This window comes from Clavelina lepadiformis, chromosome 1 (assembly GCF_947623445.1).
Source record: "Clavelina lepadiformis chromosome 1, kaClaLepa1.1, whole genome shotgun sequence".
Lineage (NCBI taxonomy): Eukaryota > Metazoa > Chordata > Ascidiacea > Aplousobranchia > Clavelinidae > Clavelina > Clavelina lepadiformis.
In genome coordinates, this window is record NC_135240.1 from 22417753 (window position 1) to 22437517 (window position 19765).

At 38.3% G+C, this 19765-nt stretch overlaps 3 protein-coding genes across 5 annotated transcripts; all 3 read right to left on the reverse strand.

The window, feature by feature from the left end:
• Positions 1 to 729: 729 nt before the first annotated feature.
• LOC143461853 (protein mono-ADP-ribosyltransferase PARP14-like) lies at positions 730 to 4929 on the reverse strand. Its single transcript, XM_076959761.1, has 11 exons — positions 4808 to 4929; positions 4359 to 4569; positions 3893 to 4141; positions 3581 to 3730; positions 3328 to 3458; positions 3100 to 3254; positions 2710 to 2908; positions 2360 to 2510; positions 2077 to 2213; positions 1731 to 1926; positions 730 to 1562 (listed from the first exon to the last, which is right to left on the reverse strand). The coding sequence occupies exons 2-11, from the start codon at positions 4555 to 4557 to the stop codon at positions 1291 to 1293; spliced, it is 1839 nt and encodes a 612-aa protein (XP_076815876.1). The 5' UTR covers positions 4558 to 4569; positions 4808 to 4929; the 3' UTR covers positions 730 to 1290.
• A 23-nt stretch (positions 4930 to 4952) lies between these two features.
• On the reverse strand, positions 4953 to 12125 carry LOC143461844 (protein mono-ADP-ribosyltransferase PARP14-like). The gene is made up of 15 exons (XM_076959749.1): positions 11785 to 12125; positions 11495 to 11620; positions 9889 to 10011; positions 9484 to 9719; positions 8992 to 9194; positions 8638 to 8778; positions 8309 to 8459; positions 8015 to 8156; positions 7096 to 7298; positions 6746 to 7001; positions 6305 to 6507; positions 5975 to 6143; positions 5626 to 5758; positions 5320 to 5536; positions 4953 to 5065 (listed from the first exon to the last, which is right to left on the reverse strand). The coding sequence occupies exons 1-14, from the start codon at positions 11978 to 11980 to the stop codon at positions 5356 to 5358; spliced, it is 2463 nt and encodes an 820-aa protein (XP_076815864.1). The 5' UTR covers positions 11981 to 12125; the 3' UTR covers positions 4953 to 5065; positions 5320 to 5355.
• A 1337-nt stretch (positions 12126 to 13462) lies between these two features.
• Positions 13463 to 18704, reverse strand: LOC143461860 (uncharacterized). 3 transcript variants are annotated; one of them, XR_013118103.1, is made up of 3 exons: positions 17449 to 18704; positions 17208 to 17294; positions 13463 to 13488 (listed from the first exon to the last, which is right to left on the reverse strand). XR_013118103.1 is itself a non-coding variant. In XM_076959772.1 (2 exons), the coding sequence occupies exons 1-2, from the start codon at positions 18239 to 18241 to the stop codon at positions 17353 to 17355; spliced, it is 807 nt and encodes a 268-aa protein (XP_076815887.1). In that variant the 5' UTR covers positions 18242 to 18704; the 3' UTR covers positions 17321 to 17352. The 3 variants fall into 3 exon arrangements, 1 of the variants encoding a protein (XP_076815887.1); XR_013118102.1 differs by lacking the exon at positions 13463 to 13488 and adding an exon at positions 16878 to 16929; XM_076959772.1 differs by lacking the exons at positions 13463 to 13488; positions 17208 to 17294 and adding an exon at positions 17321 to 17366.
• Between the last annotated feature and the right edge of the window lie 1061 nt (positions 18705 to 19765).

Below are 19765 nucleotides of genomic sequence, written 5' to 3' on the forward strand. Positions count from 1 at the left end.
GACTGTGGTTTTTATACTGCACATTGCGTATGAGCTTTATAAAATCTATGGAAAAGAAAGTGAAGATGTGTAGGCTACACACAGGAACGTTTGTCGAATTATGCTTGTCACAATTGTTTTGTAATTAACTGTAAGAATTTAAAATGTGGTTCAAAAATGAAATCTTGTTTTAAATAACGTGCGCAAATGCTTATACCTGATGGCGACATGTTTTGATTTCCAAAATTGTAAATTCCTACAATTGGTGCCTTGTTGTGTTTCCCTCCTGGAACAATTGCCATACAAAAAGTCATCAAAAATTCATGATTAAGCTAACTTGTGAAGATTGGACCAGTCTGCGTATGATTCTGTATTGTAATGATATATCCAGTTCTTAAAAAAGCAGTAGCCTACCGGATAAAGTAGTAATTTTTGTCTTACATATTTACCAAAATATACAGGCTAGCTACCCGTATTTACATTTGTGTGCGTTGTTTACGGCAACCTGCATTTTTACTTATGCAGCGTTTCACTCACTGGATGTTGTTAATTTATATACAAATATACGGTTGTTTTTTAAAATCTATTTTTCATGGCACAGTTGTCTTGAGTCCAGAGCCAATCTATCCTGTTCGCCCTCGGTATTGGTGGCAATGTCTTTCTTGGTGGTTGTCGTTGTCATCATAATATAGGCCTATTTGTTGTCTGATTCGTTTCAGGGTTAATAGGTCTACTGTCAAAGTCGCCACATAAACACACGTTAAAAATTTATTATCTTGGCAAATAACGCCATTGGTCATAACAACGATTTTACAATAAGCATACATACAGCAGAAAAAAAATTGTGCTTACTGCTTAGTTTATCATTCGTGGACAAACACAATATTTTAAGAAGTTTTCTTTTAAATACATTGAAAATAATTTCAGCAAACCTGATTATCAAAACAAGAAAACTGTCATTTTATAATTAATAGTTTATATACGATTGGCTAATATACTAAAACTTTACAATTTGCAAACAATAATAAATGAAATACACAATATCTATAACATTAAACAGTATGTCTCAAAGTAAATAGTTTTCCAGAAAAAGAAGTTTTAGAAAGAGCATTATCTTATATTCGAGGATAGTTTTTGTTAGCTTCATTAAACTTGAAAAACAAGAATGTTCTAAATAAAATCTGCAAGTGATTCAATTTTCTGTTTCTTTGCAAGAGTCAGAAATAGTGACGTTGGTTTGAGAAATTACTGCTTCTTATGTACAAATAAAAGTGACATATGTCTGATTCCTTACAGGATTATTTATGTTATTCAATATGTTAAAACATACAATGGGTAAACACTTGCATCTTTGAACACAACAAATATGCTTGGTGAGCTTGGGTTATCAACCACACTGTCGTAAAGGTCGGTTTGGTTTGGTTTGAACGGCGGTGTGATTACCGACTGGTTTCCTTGACAATATTCACCAGTGACAACTTCAGCAAGAAACATTCGTCTCTGGCCATTCGCATCTGGTGTAGCATAACCATTTGAGTATTGCGCAGTCTTAGCGAAGTAAACTCCTCTGCCATACATTGTTGCTGAAATTATTTAGTTGGTTAATAGTTTGATTTTTACTTGCAATCTTATCAACTGCAGAGAACAAAAACCCAAAGTTAATATTAACTTACAATCGGCATTGGGATTACAAAATTTAACATAAAATTGTTTTCCATTTGAAAATAAAGTTAGCAAAAAAATTGCAATACCGTTTTTCCCAGCATAACTTCTATCAAAACCATCCTTGTAAACTTTCTGACATACGTCAGTTGAGGTTCCATGAAAAAGTTGTTGAGTTACAGGAATATTAGTAATTCCAGCAGCTTTCATTCTGGCTTCAACTTTGCCCTTTTGTGCGATAAACTGCTTGTAAAGTGTTGGGTTTTGAACACGTTGGAGTCTCGGCTGGCAAAAAGGAGTGAAACAAAATTTATGTATAAACAAGTCTTGAATTTAGTTCCAATAACTTAATCTTATACTCTCAGGTTATGCGTTGTTAGAACCTAATAGTTTCCCATATCGTACAGTTTGGTTTCAGATACCAAACAAACTAACCTGTTGATTTCCGTACTGAGACGGGTTAAAGGTGGTGGTAAACTGACTCAAAATATTTTGATATTCAGTTGAGTGAGAAGATACATTCTCCAGCTTCCATGGGAACACACCCATGTCGCTCCAAGTGCTCGGTAAGTCTGATGATAAAAACTGCAATCTCAGTTATATCATCTTGCAACAGATAACGTAATCTCCAACTTATACGTTACACAATAAAAGTCTAGCATATAGAAAAAAAGTAAGTGCAAGACCAATATCGTATATACATAAATATATCGTGCACCTTCTGCTGAAGATGACGTCATGTTACGATAAATTTTCTCACAAAAACCCAATTCACGACAGGTTGCCTCCATCTTCGAGAAATCCAAAACACAATGTTGCTGAGTTGAAAGCACTTTTAAAGAAAGTTGCGTGGTACCCTTCTCATTTTTCTGTTAAAAGATATTTTTATAAGTTAACGTAATGTAGATTTCCAATGCTCTTTGTCAACTACAGCATAATTATTTAGCTAAATTCCCAACTTTATAAAAATGCTTGGTATATTTATTCCATAAACTGCACACAAACAATTTCAGCCTCAAGAAAGTTGAAAGTACTGTAATGCAAAGTTGTAATGCAAAGAGATCAAACCTGAAATGCATTCTCAGCTCTCCAGCTCTCTCTTCGTGTAAAATCTTTCTTCGTATTGAAATTGTTGTCATGATACTGCCAACGTACGTACTCGGCACGGGTGAGAATCTGTTTGTACTCCTGAACAATCTCGGATACTGCAGCATAAGCATCCAGGACGTTATCCTTCATCCCTGAAATAGAGATCTTCTCCTTTCCTCTGTGAACGTCATAATAGTTTCCAAACTTAAAAATGCTTCAATTGACTAAAGCGAAAAAATGTATTTAGCAAACAGGAGAGGAAACAGCCCTTACCTGTATCAATGACCCATACTTTTACTAGTACAATCCATTCAGCTTTAACAATAAAACACTAAAAACTCTTTTTTTGTGTATAGATAAGCTTCTTACGCCTTGCCAAAAGTTTTCCGAAGTTTGACGCTCAGATTTGTTTCAAGAGCAATCAAGTTATTCTCTGCCTCTTCATCTAGATAGGTGACAGTGTCATCTGTTATCTCTCTTGAAGCACTTTTTTGGTGAACATGCTCCCTTATTCGCTGCCATGCCTAAAATTTAAAAGGGGAAAATATAAGTAACATTTAGGCTAATGGAAAAAATAATTCTAATGTTAACACTTACATTACTTATGTTAATTCGGTCAGCAGCACAAAGAAAAAGTTTGACAACAGCTTCCTTTTCGTCAGCAACTTTTTCAGGTATGGTAGATTTTCGGTCTTCAAAACTATTTTCATCATCTACGCTACTGCTAGCTGGAAAAGAATTATACAGAAGCACTTAAAATCACATATTTTATACTCACAACAAATATACTTGCGATTGCCTGTAGATAGTTCGATACGTTATACAATATCGCTTAAATAACTTCCACTGCCATGGATAATATTCTGGAAATCCTGCAACATCGCAGCCTGAAATATAACCACATCAATGCGCTTCAAATGAGATGGCTTTGTTTTCACAAAAGCGTCTAGGCTTTCGCAAGTAGCTTTTGCAACGTCTACAGGTTTCAGCCCAAGATTACCTGATAAACAAATAGCTTGGCCTGTAAGCATCTCATTTCAAAACTAGATTTCAAAAACGAAAACGTGATTTTAATAAATTCATATTTTAATATTATATTTTTAATAATATGTTTACTACCACAGTAGTATTTCGTTCAAGTAAAAGTGCATGAAAAACTTACCCGTGCCAATGGCTGGTATAGCTACAGAGGATAGCTGCAGTTTCTTTTCCACAACTTCAAATACAGTTTTCAATGACTTACTCACGTATTTTGCATCTTTGGGGCTGACTAGATGTAGCACGTTTTTACAATTTAACCCACCACCACTTGTCACTCTGTAGTGAGTCGAGGAATACTGTGGGTTTGTACTGCATTCTTGAACAATGCCTGTTCCGGCTTTGGCTACTAGTTTTGCCGAAAGCTGACCTCCTATGAAAAACATAAAAATAAACACAGTCAACGTGACTTAAAACATTTTGCAGTGGTTCACTGTAACTTAACCTTTTAGTTCATAATAAGCGTGTTGATATTCAAGAAAAGTTACAAAACTACTTGTTGATCAGATACGGGAATTACTTCATTCAGTTTATTTAAAATATAAAATGTATATAGAATGTTAGTTCTCTGAAACTTACAAATTACTTACCGGTAAGATTAAAATCGGACCCAGTTAAATTCACAATTACGTTGCAGTCAGAAGTGAGAATATTTCCTTGCTTGACCTGCACGTTTAGGGGGTGATAGGATCTTGCTTGATGTAAAGAAGTAGACGATTTTGTAGTTGAAGAAGACGTTTTATCGCTGCCCATTATTACGGAGTTAAGCATTTCCCCAGCCCGAGGCATCCAACTCGTATGCTATATAAAAACAGTCAGATTTGGATTTTATTGCGTGCCGCATATTTTTGCTCAACCGCGGTTATAGGTGCAGTATATGCCTGATTAAGAATACTAAATACTTGAAGTTAAAGTAAGAATAGTTAAACTTTGCTTAGAATATTTTATCAAAAATTGCATTTGTTAAATCTATGGACAGGACTCTGTACAGAGTCAAGTGAAAAATCAATAAAATTAACCCTAGTTTCATAACTATCACCTATAAAAACCTTGATTTGCTTCTTGCATGCATCTAAACATGGTGTTTACTTCTCACTCCCAACACAAACAAGCAGAAAAGTAAAAAACGTGGCAACTGCAAAAAGTATGCTGTCTTAACAGATATGTTAGATACTGTAATTACCTTTTTCGGATCATCCTCATCTTCATCAACCTTTCCCTGATTAATTGTCACGCTGGCAACCTGCTTTTTAAACAATTCAAGAATCTTGTCCTGCGACATCTCGATCAAGTCAACCTAAATGGAAAGCAACGAGATGAGATGTTGACGAGACGAAAGCAACAGAAGTGAGAAAGTTTTGAAGTAATGGTAATTTTCAAACAACATTACATAGTTAAGGTTCAATGATATTAGCCAAGAAAACCTTACAATGTAAAATGTAATTACAAACCGTTTCATGACATTCGAAAAAGGGATGTTCATGGATTTGGTGTATTATTATAGTTGTTTAAACATACCGTATAAAGTTGTTATTATATTCAATCATGCACCTGTCTTATCGAGGAAGATGAACTTTTGGGATCAAATTATTCAACAAGTGCTTGGACAATTAGCTTTGTGCAAACTTTTGGCTTTCCACCAAATACTCCACAACTAATAGCTGGAATTGCAATGGACCTGAGATTGAAACTATCGGCTTCCGAAAGAGAAGACTTAACAGCATCCTTGAGACTCTGTCTAGACCAACTGTCTGCTTGAGAATGCCACCTGCAATATTATTCAAAACTGCATGTAAATTGTTATGAAAATGTTTGCAAAATTAATAATTACAGTTTTCAGTATAGGGAGTGACTCACATCGGACCAACTGCGTGAATAATCTTCTTACAAGGCAGGTTCCCAGCAGACGTTGTGACTGCTAGGCCAGCGGCCAGCTCGCCTCCAACTCTTTTTCGCTGGATTGACATTTCTTGTTGGATATTTGATCCTCCTTGGTGTGAAACATTTTCGTTGAAAATGATAATGTCAATGCATGTTACTCAATAGGCCCAGTGATAAGATTTGAATATGATAGTAATAAGTTATTAAACAAGAAATTGTTAAGTAGTTTTATTTCGCTAATGGTTGGACTTTATAACTTTTCACACAAAATTGGTGAAACACAATGCCTATGTTCAGGTGATATCCAATGAGAGACATAGCCTACCTTTTTTAGATATGCTTCCTGAAACTCCTGTTGATTGTAACTCCAGTTCCGTATTCGACGCATTCACAATAGCATCCGTTGCGTGTTCTGTGATGTCATTCTTGATAACATTTACAGTAACTTTTGTATTGGGTATCTTTGTAGTGAGCAATGGTGTCGTTCCTATAGCCTGCAAGTATCAGGTCATGAAAGACAGTTAATTCAGTATCTAAACTGCTTCAAAAAAGCTACAAATAAAACTTACAATGTCGAAAAAAACAAAAACATTTTCTTCTCAGTTCTGGGCAAGAAATTAAATAAACAAACAATGTAAATTATGTTTAAGCCTACCAATATTTTTGATGCTGGAGTCGCTTTTTTCCATTTCGGATCCTTATCCGTATCAACTAGAATGATGCACTTAGTGATTGCCTGCGTGGTTTTTAGAAATTGTCCCCCAATGTCGCTCCGGAAGTATCCAGGCATTCCAGGCTCACTGACGTCATGTGGATCGATTTTAATGGATGGTATCAATTTCTTTAGATTTGCGAAAGCTTGAAAAAACAGGTTTGCATGCAAAGTTGTATGAAAAAAATATTTTAACATATTTGGAAAAAAGAGTGTTCGATATGATTAACCAATATACTTGCACTGTTGCAGTATATATGAAAACCTGTTTCTGATATTTTTTAACGAGCAACAAAGATCTGGTATAGATATTTAAAGATATATAAGTATATTATGTATATATAACTACATACTGTACACATAAATAAAAGCCTAAAGTTATACCCGACTTGACCTTATCGGCCTTTCCTTGCACCATAAGTCCCCCAGAACCATCTGACGTCGGGTACCATTCAACGTTTTTCAGCTTTTCATCAAGTCCAACTTCATTTGGATATTCACTCAAGAACCGAGCAACAGGGTAAGGCATTTCTATCACATTACTTCCTACTGCGTTCTCCTTCACATATTCATTTAAACGAAATTCACCCTCTTCCAAACACTTGGCCACACCGATTAAAACGATGGTGGAGTTTTGCCTCTGTGTACAATTAACAACAGCATTTGACGTTTGCATTTTGAAGAGGAAAAAGCTACAAAATACAATACAACAAAAACTACAGAACTGTACTAACGTTGACATTAACTGCCAATGCTCTGGATGAGCATAAACTCTCTTCAAACTTCTTCCACTCTTCTGCGTCAAGCAGCTCACTAAGTCCGGCTTTTACTGGAATACTTCGGCGTTGGACGATTTCATTCAAGATTGCATTTGCTCTTTCCAAATCACGTTCAAGAATGTATTTTAATTTTAGTTCAGACGAACATTGTAAGACGCCTGCACAAAAAATTGTGTAAAGTTTTTAGCGCAGCATAACTTATTTCAATTAATTGCTAGTATTTTAAGATCCCAGACGTTTTAGTTGGCCATTTCCAAAACTGTTCAAATTTTTAAGCAGATCTGAAGTCTGGCTATATACAGAGTTGTAACCAACCCATTTTTCAAGTCAAGCAAATACCTTTAACAATAATTAGTTCGGCTGATGCGCCAAATATACCCGTTGCGTTACTTTAGTTATCGTAACGTCATGACTGTTTCCAAATCAGTATGGTTGATGTTTTTCGGAGAAGTGTAATTTTGTAGTAAAATATCTGTTTTTTTTTTACTCAAAGGTTCATTCTTTCCATAATAACTGTCGCATCGTAACTCGGGTTATTTTGGACAATGATTCGAGTCAAGTCAACTTATTGAAAAATGTGACTCGAGTCATTGAAATACTGTGGCAAAATTTTTGTCAAGAAATTGTGATAAGCACTATACATCACAAAAAAGTACTGAAGTTAAGAAATTTCTGGATAATTTCAATTTATGCAATTAAAAATGTGTCAGTTTTATTGGTATGTTGCTTTGGCGAAAAGTTTGGTATTTTGCATTTCAGAATAAACAATGTTTTTTGTTATCCAGCGGTCACTAATTTTAAAACTTTGGTTTCTCTTGTATGTTTTGTCTGAAATGTGTCTACACGTCGATCAAGTAGCAATTGATAAGCTTACATTTTAGCTTTTCCTGCCGAAATTGCGATTTAATGAACTGCGCCACATCAATTTCAGATTTTTGTCCGGTTTGTTTCAAGACGCGTGTCAAGAAATCCAACTTATCATCTTCAAGAAATGTCAATCTGCTTGATTCAATTTTCTGCAGAAACGTTAAATGCAATTTTTAAAAAGCTTTGCAAACGATTGAACGACCTTTTGTATAGATTATTTGTATCGACGTACTAAAACTGGTGACACCGTGTATAATAGACTGTAAATCGTAATACTAATAATAACCTAGAAATAACCTACTCGCAATTGCTTTAAGATGTCGGTTCTACTATTTTCAACGTCAACTTTCAACCCCCTAAAAGTGACTTTACAATCTTCATCACTGACGCTGACAGTTGTATTTTTAAATTTACTCCTTATTTCATCAAGAATACCACAATCTTTGAGAAATCTAATGTAAAATGCGTAATATAAGGTCATTATTTCTGCGGTATATATATATACATATATCTTTCTATATTTAAAGATATAACAGAAAATGGTAAACAAAATGATTGCTGTTGCTGCATTATGACTTAAATTTGTGTCATTAAACAGGAAAGTATACACTTCCAAATTTGATATCTTACTCGAGTTGCCATTCTTTGACAAATTCAGACATCTCTGTTTTATTTTCTTTCTTGATTTTGCTTTGTACCCATCTGAATGCTTGAGAAACCTCATTTTCAAGTCCAGCGATTATAAAGTCGCCATCTTTAGGATGATTCCATCTTAAATATTAGAATGGTTTGATTAAAACCAACATAATAAAAACCCATAAACAAAATTTTACATTTTACTTGAAAGTACAAATATAGGATATCGAGATTAAGTCAAACATGTGCAAAATCCAAAACATTTACAACCAACACATGAAATTAGCTTTCAAAAACACTGCAGTTGGAAATAACTACACGCTCACTATATGCAGCTGAATATCTTACCTTGCCAGTACAGAGACATCTGTGCTGCGGTCGATTTCAATCTTTATGATATCACAATCATTGTTTGTCCATAAGTTTGACTTTCGAAGCTTATCCAAACCCTTGGATCCAAAGTGACCTGGTCGGGAATCGAACTTCCGGAGGAAATTCATGATTCTGGTCGAACACTCTGATTCGAAGTCTGTCTGATTCGTTTTGCCTTCCTTCATTTTTTACACAAAAGTATGTTTTATAATTAGTATGCCAATAGTCACACATCAGGAAAAATCACCTGGAAGGATACAATGCACGAAGTTCAAAGTTTTGTTCGGTTGTTAAGAGTACTGCTACCGTAATGAGTATATTAAGCATAAATTTTTCGTTCGATTCCTCTCCTACCTCTTTTCACTGGCGAGCAGTTTATTTTTATGATTATGCTTCATCATTGCCCAGCCCCACATAGCCAACATAACGTTAGTAATGATTTTAGACGTAACAATAAAACTGACTTACATTCTTCGGTAGAGGTTCAAAACGAACAACAAAATTTGATGATTGTTTTCCACTAGATCTTTTTGGTTTCAGTTTTACGCTTGACAGTTCTTCAAATTCTTTAGACAATAAATTCAAATGTGTGGAAGATTTTTTGATGAATTCTATTACCTCCTTCTCCACTACTGGCGAATAATGAAATGCACAAAGGAATTCGCAAGATTTTCTTGACGAGGTTTGCGAACGAGATTGTTTTGCTGAAACATATTTAACTTACAAGAATAATTGGTAAAAATGAAAGATATGGCTTTAAAATTGACATGTATGGAGACCTACAAGAATACATCGTATACTGAATTGCAGGAAAAAAAAGCACATACGATAAAAAGCATGCAAATTGGCCTATATGTAAAATAGCAATTTTACCATCTTCCTTTTCTTTCTTGTTTTTATTCAAGCACGGGTTGTAGTCACAGAGCGATACATCAACGGTTTGATTTACGATTTCAATTTTTTTTGTTCTGGAAATTTCTGCGACTTTTTCCGCATCTAAAGCGAAAACAAATGTATTACTATTGAACGGAATGTTATGATGACGCTTGTAAAAACTTGAGTCACCGAACTAATTAAAAGTGTCAGTTACTTCGAGTTCAGTTAAGAACTAAGGCGCTAAGCTTATTTTGAATTAAACAATCATCAGATATGCACAAAACTAAGGTATCTACCCTGATCTCCTGCTTTTCTACCATTTTCAAACACTTCCAAGGCGGATTGATAAAAAATGTCGTTACATAAAGTTTTTTATTTAACTTACCCGATATCGCAATACGACAGATTGCTGCGAAACCACTATTTGTTTTAATTAACTCTATATTGTACTTACAGGCGTTTCGAAATCCATTCTTTCGTATGCGTATTTCGCGGTGGGTTGCTTGGTATAAAGATTTTTATGATATTTCCAAATCTTTGATTAAGTTGTATAGTCTGTTATTAGCATATTTGCGCAGCTCAGATGCAAAAGAAATGAATTAGACTTTGTGTTTATGAAAATCATTTCCACTGGTAAGCTCATATTATGTTTAACATATAGGCCTAATAATGTTGTAAAAAGGATTTTCGAGTTAATAATTCTTGGTTAATAATAGCCACTCACTTGCTCGAGCTATGTATTTACTATTGATTACTATATGTATATTAAATATAAAAAAGGTTACGTAACAATTAAAGTACGTTCAGATTCTTTTTCTACCAAGAAAACAACATCGGTCGAAGGACCAGGCGTATTGCAGCGACGCACTCCTGGCTTTACTGTAAATTATTCGAAAACTACACGTCGTAGAACAACAAGGTTTTCAGGAGTTAAAAAAAACATTCTTTGACTTTTGGTTCGTTGCATAATACTAATATTGTGGAAAGCACAACTTCTGCGAAACGCCAAACTTTACACCCAGTCCAGTTGTTCCTTTATTCCTTTGACTTGCCGCGCTCCCACTGTTTTGCATTTGATGCATATTATGTGCTGCATGAAATATGTGATAGAAACGTGAGAAAGTGGTTTATAGACCAACGCGAGGTGGCGACATACAACTACCCAACACGAGAGAGAAAATGGCCTTTTGTATGAACTGTAATAAAAAAGACCGTCTCTTCGCTCGCGAAAGCTAACAGCAATTATTAATTTTGACAACCTGACTTAAAAATTAACATGTGAATAAGTAAAATTAGGTCAACATAGGTGGGAGTAAGCAGCATTTTGATATAAATATGTTAATATCTCAAAAAATACAAAATCGAATTTTATCAGAGTTGCAAAGTCATATTGTCTGTAAAGTTTCAAGAAAAAGTCATAAAATCTCAGCTTTTTCGATGAAGAAATACCTCTACAAATCAAAGCCTATTGACTTAAATCAATGAAAACGTTGTGAGGTATTAGGCTATATAATTTTGCTAAGTTTCATCTGTAGGCTTATAAACACGCAATACTAATGTATTGATTCATCCACTCGTCATAAAGAATAGGAACACTTGTTACCTGACGCACCGGACATCAACATGGATGTACTTTTGATCCTGGGTCTCGCTTTGGTTATGTTAAGCTTGAACTGCGTTTTCTGAAATTTGGCTTCAATCACCGCCATTGCAACAAGTTTTTGTTGGTCTGCGAAGATAAATGAATGTACAGGATAAATTTTAATCCATTTAAATTGCTTATTTAGAACTCCTGGCGAATAAACTTATTATTAGCTTTTGTATTAAATAAGTGTGATTTTAAGTGCACATACTACCAAAATTACAGCTTCGACAATGGTTTATTTATCTTACATTCCTCTTTTTTTAGAGTAACAAAAGCCACCCGACAATTTTTTGTTCCATCTTTCTTTTCAGCAAAATCTATGTCACTGATGGCATCTTCGGTTTCCAAGTGTTCATGTATTATATTTTTAGCCCTGTCCAAGCCATATTTTTTTGGCAAACCAGTTACGCTGACTTTGTAAGAGGCATTTCCACTATCAACCATTTTATTTAAATTGCTTTAAGTTAGAAATAGTATAAAAACGGTTAAGAAATTCAACGTAATGAAGTAACGTAACAAAGTATTGAAATAATAAAACCAATCCTAATAAAAACGCTTTTGCATGCTTTGCCATACTTTCACCAATTGATCCATTACAATGAAAGTCTATAAATTTTACTCCTCTTAACTCGCTATTTCAAACAAGTCACAAACACTATTAACTTTCACAGCAAATAGTTGTGAAAATTAATAGTCAGTTTGTTGGGCATTTTACTGAAGCCCAACGCTGTTTTTATGACCACATGGTGAAAGAGTTACTGATTTACAAAAGCGTCGGATAACCTGAGCTAGCGAGATTTAAAACACACATTAATTTTTCTACATTTCGTAAAAGGCATGCTCCATTGCAATACTGCAAAAAGAGTGACAAATAAAATATATGTGACCATCGGTACTTACACAAAGGCAAGCTCGGTAACCCAGACTCGAGCGATGAGGAATCATCGTCGGGTTTAAGTCGTGCAAAACTTTCCTTAGTTCGAGGATAAAGATTTATCATAACATACCAAGCGACAAGTCCTTGCAAAATGAAGGTCTTCAATATGGGGATGAAAAATTGTGCTGACGCAGGTGGTCGCAAACATAATAGCATTTATAGCAATAATTTCCACAAATTAGACGGAAAAATGTGACAAGGCCTCGAGGGCAAAAACGTGCGTTACGGTAGTATTAAACGAATGTAAGAAATTTCTTTAGAGTCAGTGTAACCAAACTTTCTTTGACCAGGAATCTTCCCGCTCTAACGGCTAGTCACTTAGCCGGTTTTGCCTTGTTAACTTTTAATGGCATTTTACTTAATAAAAACGATCATCTCTCACTGAAACCGAAACGTAACTGCCCACAACCGTCGCCCAGCCGCGCACAGTACTACACCAAACAAATTCCACGCGATGAAGGAATCAACGTGGAACGTAAAACACGATACTAATTTAGCCTTTGGGGTAACTACGTGAGACGTCACAAGAGATTTGATAAAAACAGGTGTACAAGAACAAGTAAAAGAACATAAACAAGTAAAATACGGCAGACCGTGAACATGCATAAAAACAACACAATGCAAAGAAAAGACGGTATATAATGTGGTGTCTACAAAACAGGTGCATAAAAATAATCCCGTGACATCCCCCCCAGACCAGTTCTTTTCCGGCCCCGGAAAAGTTATTCAATATCCGGGTAAAAACGTGTTTGTCTTCGAGCTCGCCGTGGCGGTAGGTTTCTTTCCGTCATGGCCGAAGTGGTCTCGCTGGGAATGGGGCCGTTCTCTTCGAGGGCAGGTTGGCTTGTCTCTATTGTCTCGTTATTGCCCTCCTCTGTGATCCTGAGTTGCCCAACTGCCGAGTCTTCCCGTCCTTGACTACTGGATAATCGCTCAGTCGCGCTCGTATTGATTGATGTAGCCTCGGATTCTCCGGTGGCGGTATCCGTTGAATTTAGTGGTATGAACACCAAACCTTCAAAAGGAGAACAGTGGTTAATGCTATTATCCGGAACATGATCGTACGGGAGTTGATTGTCACGCTTGTCATCACTATGAACCCTTAATTTCATTCTGTTAAAATGAACCGTTTGCTCTTTGCCGGCTTTGTCTTTAATAGTATAAGTGGGATGTCGCGCGTTCACTACCGTGAAGGGGCCCTTGTAAGGAAGATGAAATTTGCGATATTCTCCCTGTGGGACCACTGGGTCTTTCAGCCATACTTCTTTCCCCACTTCAATTGGTAGCCCCCTTTGTCGTTGGTCGTAGAGGTCGGCCATCTTCGTTCGTTGTTTCCGTAGCGTTTCCCGCACCGTCTTTTCTGCAATCTTTAACCGCGTTTGTAAATCCTGAATAACCGACGTTTTCAGCACTCCACCGGTCGGTGTGCCCAATAAATCCGCAGGTAAACGAAGCGTACGACCAGTTAATAAGAAATGCGGCGATACACCTGTGCTGTCGTGGACGCTCGCGTTATAGGCCGCCACGACGGCTGACAAAGCTTGATCCCAACTACGTTGATCCTCCTGTACGTAATTTCGTAACATGGTGATGATAGTCTTGTTGTTTCTCTCAACTCCCCCGTTCCCTTGTGGATGATAACTTGTGGTCCTTGTTTTCGAACAACCCATCAATCGTAATAGTTCTTTGAAGACCTCGCTCTCAAAATTCCCACCCCGGTCGCTGTGGATAACATCTGGTACACCATGAACTGTGAACCATCGGTGGAACAAGACGTCCGCTGTGGTTTTTGCTGTTTGACTGCGCATGGGCCAGGCCCTTACATACTTGGTAAATAAATCGCACGCCACCAAGATGTATTGAAAACCTGATGATGTCATAGGTAGGGGTCCCACGACGTCTATTTCTACTCTCTGCATTGCCCTATCTTCCGTGGACGGAACCAACCTCGCCCTTGGCTCGGCCGGCGGTTTCTTGTTCCTTTGACATACGTCGCAGTTTCGGCAATATTTTTCGGTGTCCTGTCTCCAACCAGGCCAATAAAATTTTTCTTCTACTTTGTGGCAAGTTTTCGTCAACCCTAAATGAGCCCCGCCAAGAACGCAATCGTGTAGTGACTGCAAAACAGACAAACGCATAGGTTCCGGAGTTATAAGTCGATAACAGTGTGTTCCCGGTAAACTGCGATTACTATTTGCCCAATAAACAGGGCCGTCAAAAGTGTGTAAACTTCCAAATTGGGCCCATAGATGCTTAGTCATTCTTGACAAGTTTTTAACGTGTTTGTACGGAGGTCTTTTCCCCAACTGTAGCCATCTCAAAGCGGGGGCAATCTCTGCGTCCTCTTCCTGTAGATTCAGTACTTCATTCGGAAGAAACCCGATGTTGCCTCTAAGATCTATGTTGTTGACTGTTTGCTTGGAATCTTCGAGGCTTGTTGCAACTTGTTGGTCATGCCATTTGTAGGGGAGGTTCACCTGTGTACCTTCGTTAGGGCGTCGACTCAACGCGTCAGCGTTTTTGTGTTTTTGTCCTGGTCGATGGAGTAGCTCAAAATTGTACTCGGCAAGGTGTTCTATCCATCGAGCGCATTGTCCATACAACTCCTTTGACTGCCATAACCAACGCAACGATGCATGGTCCGTCCTCAGTAAAAACTTTTGACCTAGTAGGTGACACCTATTCGATTTTGTTGCCCAGACGACCGCCAGAAGCTCTTTTCGAGTCGTGGAGTAGTTCTTTTCTGCTTTCCCTAGAGATCGGCTACAATACGAGATCACACGCTCTCTGTCATCTATGACTTGTGACAGAACAGCGCCAATTGCGTTATCGGATGCATCGGTGTCGAGAATAAACGGCTTGTCGTAGTTTGGGTATGCCAGCACTGGTGCGGTACACAGCAAACGCTTCAAAGTAGCAAAGGCGTTCTGATGCTCTTCGGTCCACTGAAACTTCTTGTTCTTCTCGGTGAGTTTGTGCAACGGTGAGGCAATTTTGGCATAATTTGGAATAAACTTCCTATAATATGATGTCAGACCCACAAACTGTCGAACGTGTTTCACGGTGCGAGGTATCGGCCAATTCGCGACTGCCTCTACTTTCTCGGCGTCACACATCACGCCTTCCTTAGAAATTTTATGCCCTAAAAATTTCACCGATTCTTGAAAAAGAGAGCATTTGGACGGTTTCAGTGTTAAACCGGCTTCTTCCAGTCGACTTAGAACGTCGCTTAAACGAGACATGTGTTCCCCGAATGTGCGACCATACACGATCACATCGTCTAAATATGCTAAAGCGCCGCGCCACTCCAATCCATTTAGAACGATGTGCATCAATCGTTGAAATGTAGCCGCCGAATTGCTAAGACCCATCGGCATAACGTTCCATTCATATAACCCCATGTGGGTGGTAAAAGCAGTAACCTCGCGGGACCTGTGATTCATGGGTATTTGCCAATACCCTGAACGCAGATCCAGAGTAGAAAAATAAATGTTACTTGACAATTCGTCCAGGCTCTCGTCGACACGTGGGATTGGGAAACTGTTCTTTTTCATCAGGTCATTTACGCGCCTGTAATCAACACAAAACCTCACCTCGCCCGATTTTTTTCGTACAAGAACAATGGCGCTGGACCAAGGGGATGTGGATGTGCGAACCAAGCCTTGCTTCTCCATTTCCGTGAGGATTTCTTCTACCTTTCGCTTGTCTCGAGGGGGTATTCGGCGATGCGGTTGTCTCACAGGGGCGCTAGTCCCAATATCGACATGGTGTTCTATCAAGTCGGTTTTGCCTAGATCGAATTGACTGGTCGAAAAACACTTCCAATGCTTCGATAATAAATTGAGTACTTCGCGACGTTCACTCTTAGACAGCTTCGTCCCTAAATCTACGCCTTCTTCGATAGCTTGCAAGTGATCACGTTGGGGTTTAAAACGATGTTCTTCTACCGACGCTACGGAGCATCTTTGGTCGGAGTTCACAATGCATCGGTTATTATTGCAGTCGCACGTGGAGTTTAATCTCGAAACTAAAGCGCACGTGCCGGGCTGGTAAACATCACCTCCGCCGAATACAGAGACTGGATGTAGGGTGGCGACCCTGGTTCCGTTGACTAATCTGACTTCGTCATCACTGAAATTAGCCAATCGAATGGGGACCTTTCCGTTATGAACTTGCGTGAGGTAGTTACCCGCTAGTACCCCATATTTATCATTCAATCGGAGATTACCTTCAACTAGTGCCGGAAACTCAACGTCGGGCATCTTAAGCATCGGATCCATACAAAATATGCCAAAAGTACACACCTCAGTGGAAGCGGGGACGATCAGGTCTTCGACGATATAAACCTCGTTTCGCTGTAAGGTCACTTTTCCATCGAGCAGGGGTGTCGACGACGATCCGGCTTCTAGAATTTTGTCTTTGTAGCAGATCCGGCATTGGTGATGCTGGACGAAATCTAACCCAATGATGAAATCTTCCGTGAGTTGATTAACTACGTAGATTTCGCACTCTGTGATCAAACCGGCCACTTGCACTGATAATGTGACAAGGCCTAACACCTGTAGGGCCGTCCCGCTAGCCGTTGTTAACTGTGTATCTAACGTGGGGCCTAGGGTAGTACTCGGATTTTCTGACGAAACTTTATCGAACAAAGTTTTAGACATGAGTGATACGCTGGCTCCCGTGTCTACCAGAGCACAAATGGGCATAGAACGCAACATCATATTAACATACTTGCATAACCTTTTCCGGTATTGTTGTTGAGCGGGTGTTGCGGTGGCTGGAGCAGGCGGACGGGATCGATTCCAACTTAACTTTGATCTGTTTACATCAAATGAGTTAGTCCGAGGGTTGTGATTCGTAGCTAGGCTTTGACGGTTTAGGCGATCTCGCCTAGATGAATCATATTTAGACGGATTTGCATTTGAGCGTGGGTTGTTTCGGACCCCACGTGTTTTATCGGAAGGGGACTTACGGTTTCGGTATCGTTGATTTCTTCCTTCAGACGGACCCGGTGCGCGTGGTTTCCAATGGAGCCGATCCACGTCTCGTTGTAAAGTGTTCATTTGCGTTTTCACTGAAGACACAGTTTCGTCAATACTGGAAATCCGGCCTTGAATATTGTCATTAAACAATTTTATCTCGCCACTTATCTTAGCAAGTTCATTCTTCATCAAGACAGTCGCTTCGTCCTGGCGGCTTTCGTCTCCATGTGAAAGTCGAGCGACAGTGAACACGTCTGAACACGGAGTCTTTTCCGAGACGTCCAGGGCAATGGCTCGGGCGCTGGTAGTGAAGAAGTCTCTGCCGATCTCTAAGTCTGCGACTAAGGTTTCCGATATCTTGCGGTTTCTCAAACCCCGGATCAATGCCAAGTAGAGTACCTCATTTTTTACAGGTGCTTGATCTGCACTGGCATATGCCATGTCACCCTGCTTCCGCAAAGCGTAGACGAATGATCGTGTAGATTCGTCCGGTTCTTGTACCCTATCCAAAAGGCTGTTTTTTAATCTGCTGATTTCCGCCTTTGATCGCCCTGCTTCTGAAGCCCTTTCCACCAACTCGTCGAACTCTAAGTCGTAGACGGAGGCATCTTTCCCTTGAATTTCCCAGACAAAGTCCTTATCGAAACTTTCAATGAGGAGGTGTTTCTTAAAATCTTGATTTGCCCTAACGCTGGCGCAGTAAGAGTTAAAAACTTTGAGAAAGTCTTGAAAGTCTTCATTGGACTTATATCTCAGTGGAGGCAACGTCACATTAAAAGCCATACTGGTAAACAACACCTTTTTGACTGCGGGATCCTGGCGCGCTCGCCAATTGTAACCAAACTTTCTTTGACCAGGAATCTTCCCGCTCTAACGGCTAGTCACTTAGCCGGTTTTGCCTTGTTAACTTTTAATGGCATTTTACTTAATAAAAACGATCATCTCTCACTGAAACCGAAACGTAACTGCCCACAACCGTCGCCCAGCCGCGCACAGTACTACACCAAACAAATTCCACGCGATGAAGGAATCAACGTGGAACGTAAAACACGATACTAATTTAGCCTTTGGGGTAACTACGTGAGACGTCACAAGAGATTTGATAAAAACAGGTGTACAAGAACAAGTAAAAGAACATAAACAAGTAAAATACGGCAGACCGTGAACATGCATAAAAACAACACAATGCAAAGAAAAGACGGTATATAATGTGGTGTCTACAAAACAGGTGCATAAAAATAATCCCGTGACATCAGCATGGCCTCCAAACCCGAATTTCACCAACTGCCTACTATTTACCAGTTACCACCTAAGTAACAAATGGCCTGCAGCCTGCAGCCTGCATCATAAGTGTTAGATTTATAGACCGCCTGTAACAAAAATATATAAATGCAAACTACATAAACGGCTTCCCGTTACCGTAATCAGAAAATGCCAATAGGATATAAACTAGACGATTTTAACCTTTCTATACTCAAGGACCATCAAACGACATTCTTTTCATGTGAAGCACACATCATTGATTCACCAATTTTTACTTATTCACAAACAATAAAATAAAGAAACTGCTAATTTGTAACTTACACTTGTTGGGATAAACTTTTACAAAAATTACGTTACATGAATGCATTAACTAAGAAATACTTTTAAAAATAATGGTGAAACAAAAGTTTTTGTTCTACATCACCGCACTCACCTAAGACACAGACATAGCCAATAACTTATACATAACTATTATATGTTACAATGGAGGTTAAAATTATGTGTGCCAGTCTACGCAATATCAAAATTATTTCAGAATTACAAGCAAAGTCTTAAAAACTGTTTTTAAATTATAAAATCTTCACGGCACACAGGTGATCATGATTGTGACTTGTGATTGGGCACACCATTTCCGAAACCATGAGTAAACAGCAATCAGAAATTGCAGCTTCTATTTCACTGTCTGCCTGTTACTGAATTTGGTGCAAGCAACTTCAGTAAACGACGTCCGGTGAAGTAAATACTTATTTTACCGGCCGCCAGTTACCAAGGTAAGAAAGTACCAATAAGGGTAAATAGCAATTAAGCCAGTCTGTAAATTTAAATATAGCTTATGCTAATTTTCAACTTAAAAGGTTGCACTAATTCACTAATAAAGTATAGATTAATGGAAAACTATTCATCACAGATCCAAACTCTCGCTTTTCCCGACTAAATTACTTGGCTCGGCTATGAAGTAAGTATGTAAGCAGGGTCTTATAGGTAAGTTTACTTACTTATGCTCGTAAATTAGTTTAAATATGTATGAACAAAATACCAACTGTT

Coding starts and splice junctions, on each gene's coding strand:
- LOC143461853 (XM_076959761.1), bottom strand. CDS start 4,557: ATGCCTCGGGCTGGGGAAATGCTTAACTCCGTAATAATGGGCAGCGAT. Junction 2,214..2,359: donor GACGTCATCTTCAGCAGAAG/GTGCACGATATA, acceptor TTTTATCATCAG/ACTTACCGAGCACTTGGAGC. Junction 1,563..1,730: donor AAGTTATGCTGGGAAAAACG/GTATTGCAATTT, acceptor AAATAATTTCAG/CAACAATGTATGGCAGAGGA.
- LOC143461860 (XM_076959772.1), bottom strand. CDS start 18,241: ATGGCTTTTAATGTGACGTTGCCTCCACTGAGATATAAGTCCAATGAA.
- LOC143461844 (XM_076959749.1), bottom strand. CDS start 11,980: ATGGTTGATAGTGGAAATGCCTCTTACAAAGTCAGCGTAACTGGTTTG. Junction 8,157..8,308: donor ACATCTTAAAGCAATTGCGA/GTAGGTTATTTC, acceptor ACGTTTCTGCAG/AAAATTGAATCAAGCAGATT. Junction 7,299..8,014: donor TCGGCAGGAAAAGCTAAAAT/GTAAGCTTATCA, acceptor TTTTTTGTGCAG/GCGTCTTACAATGTTCGTCT.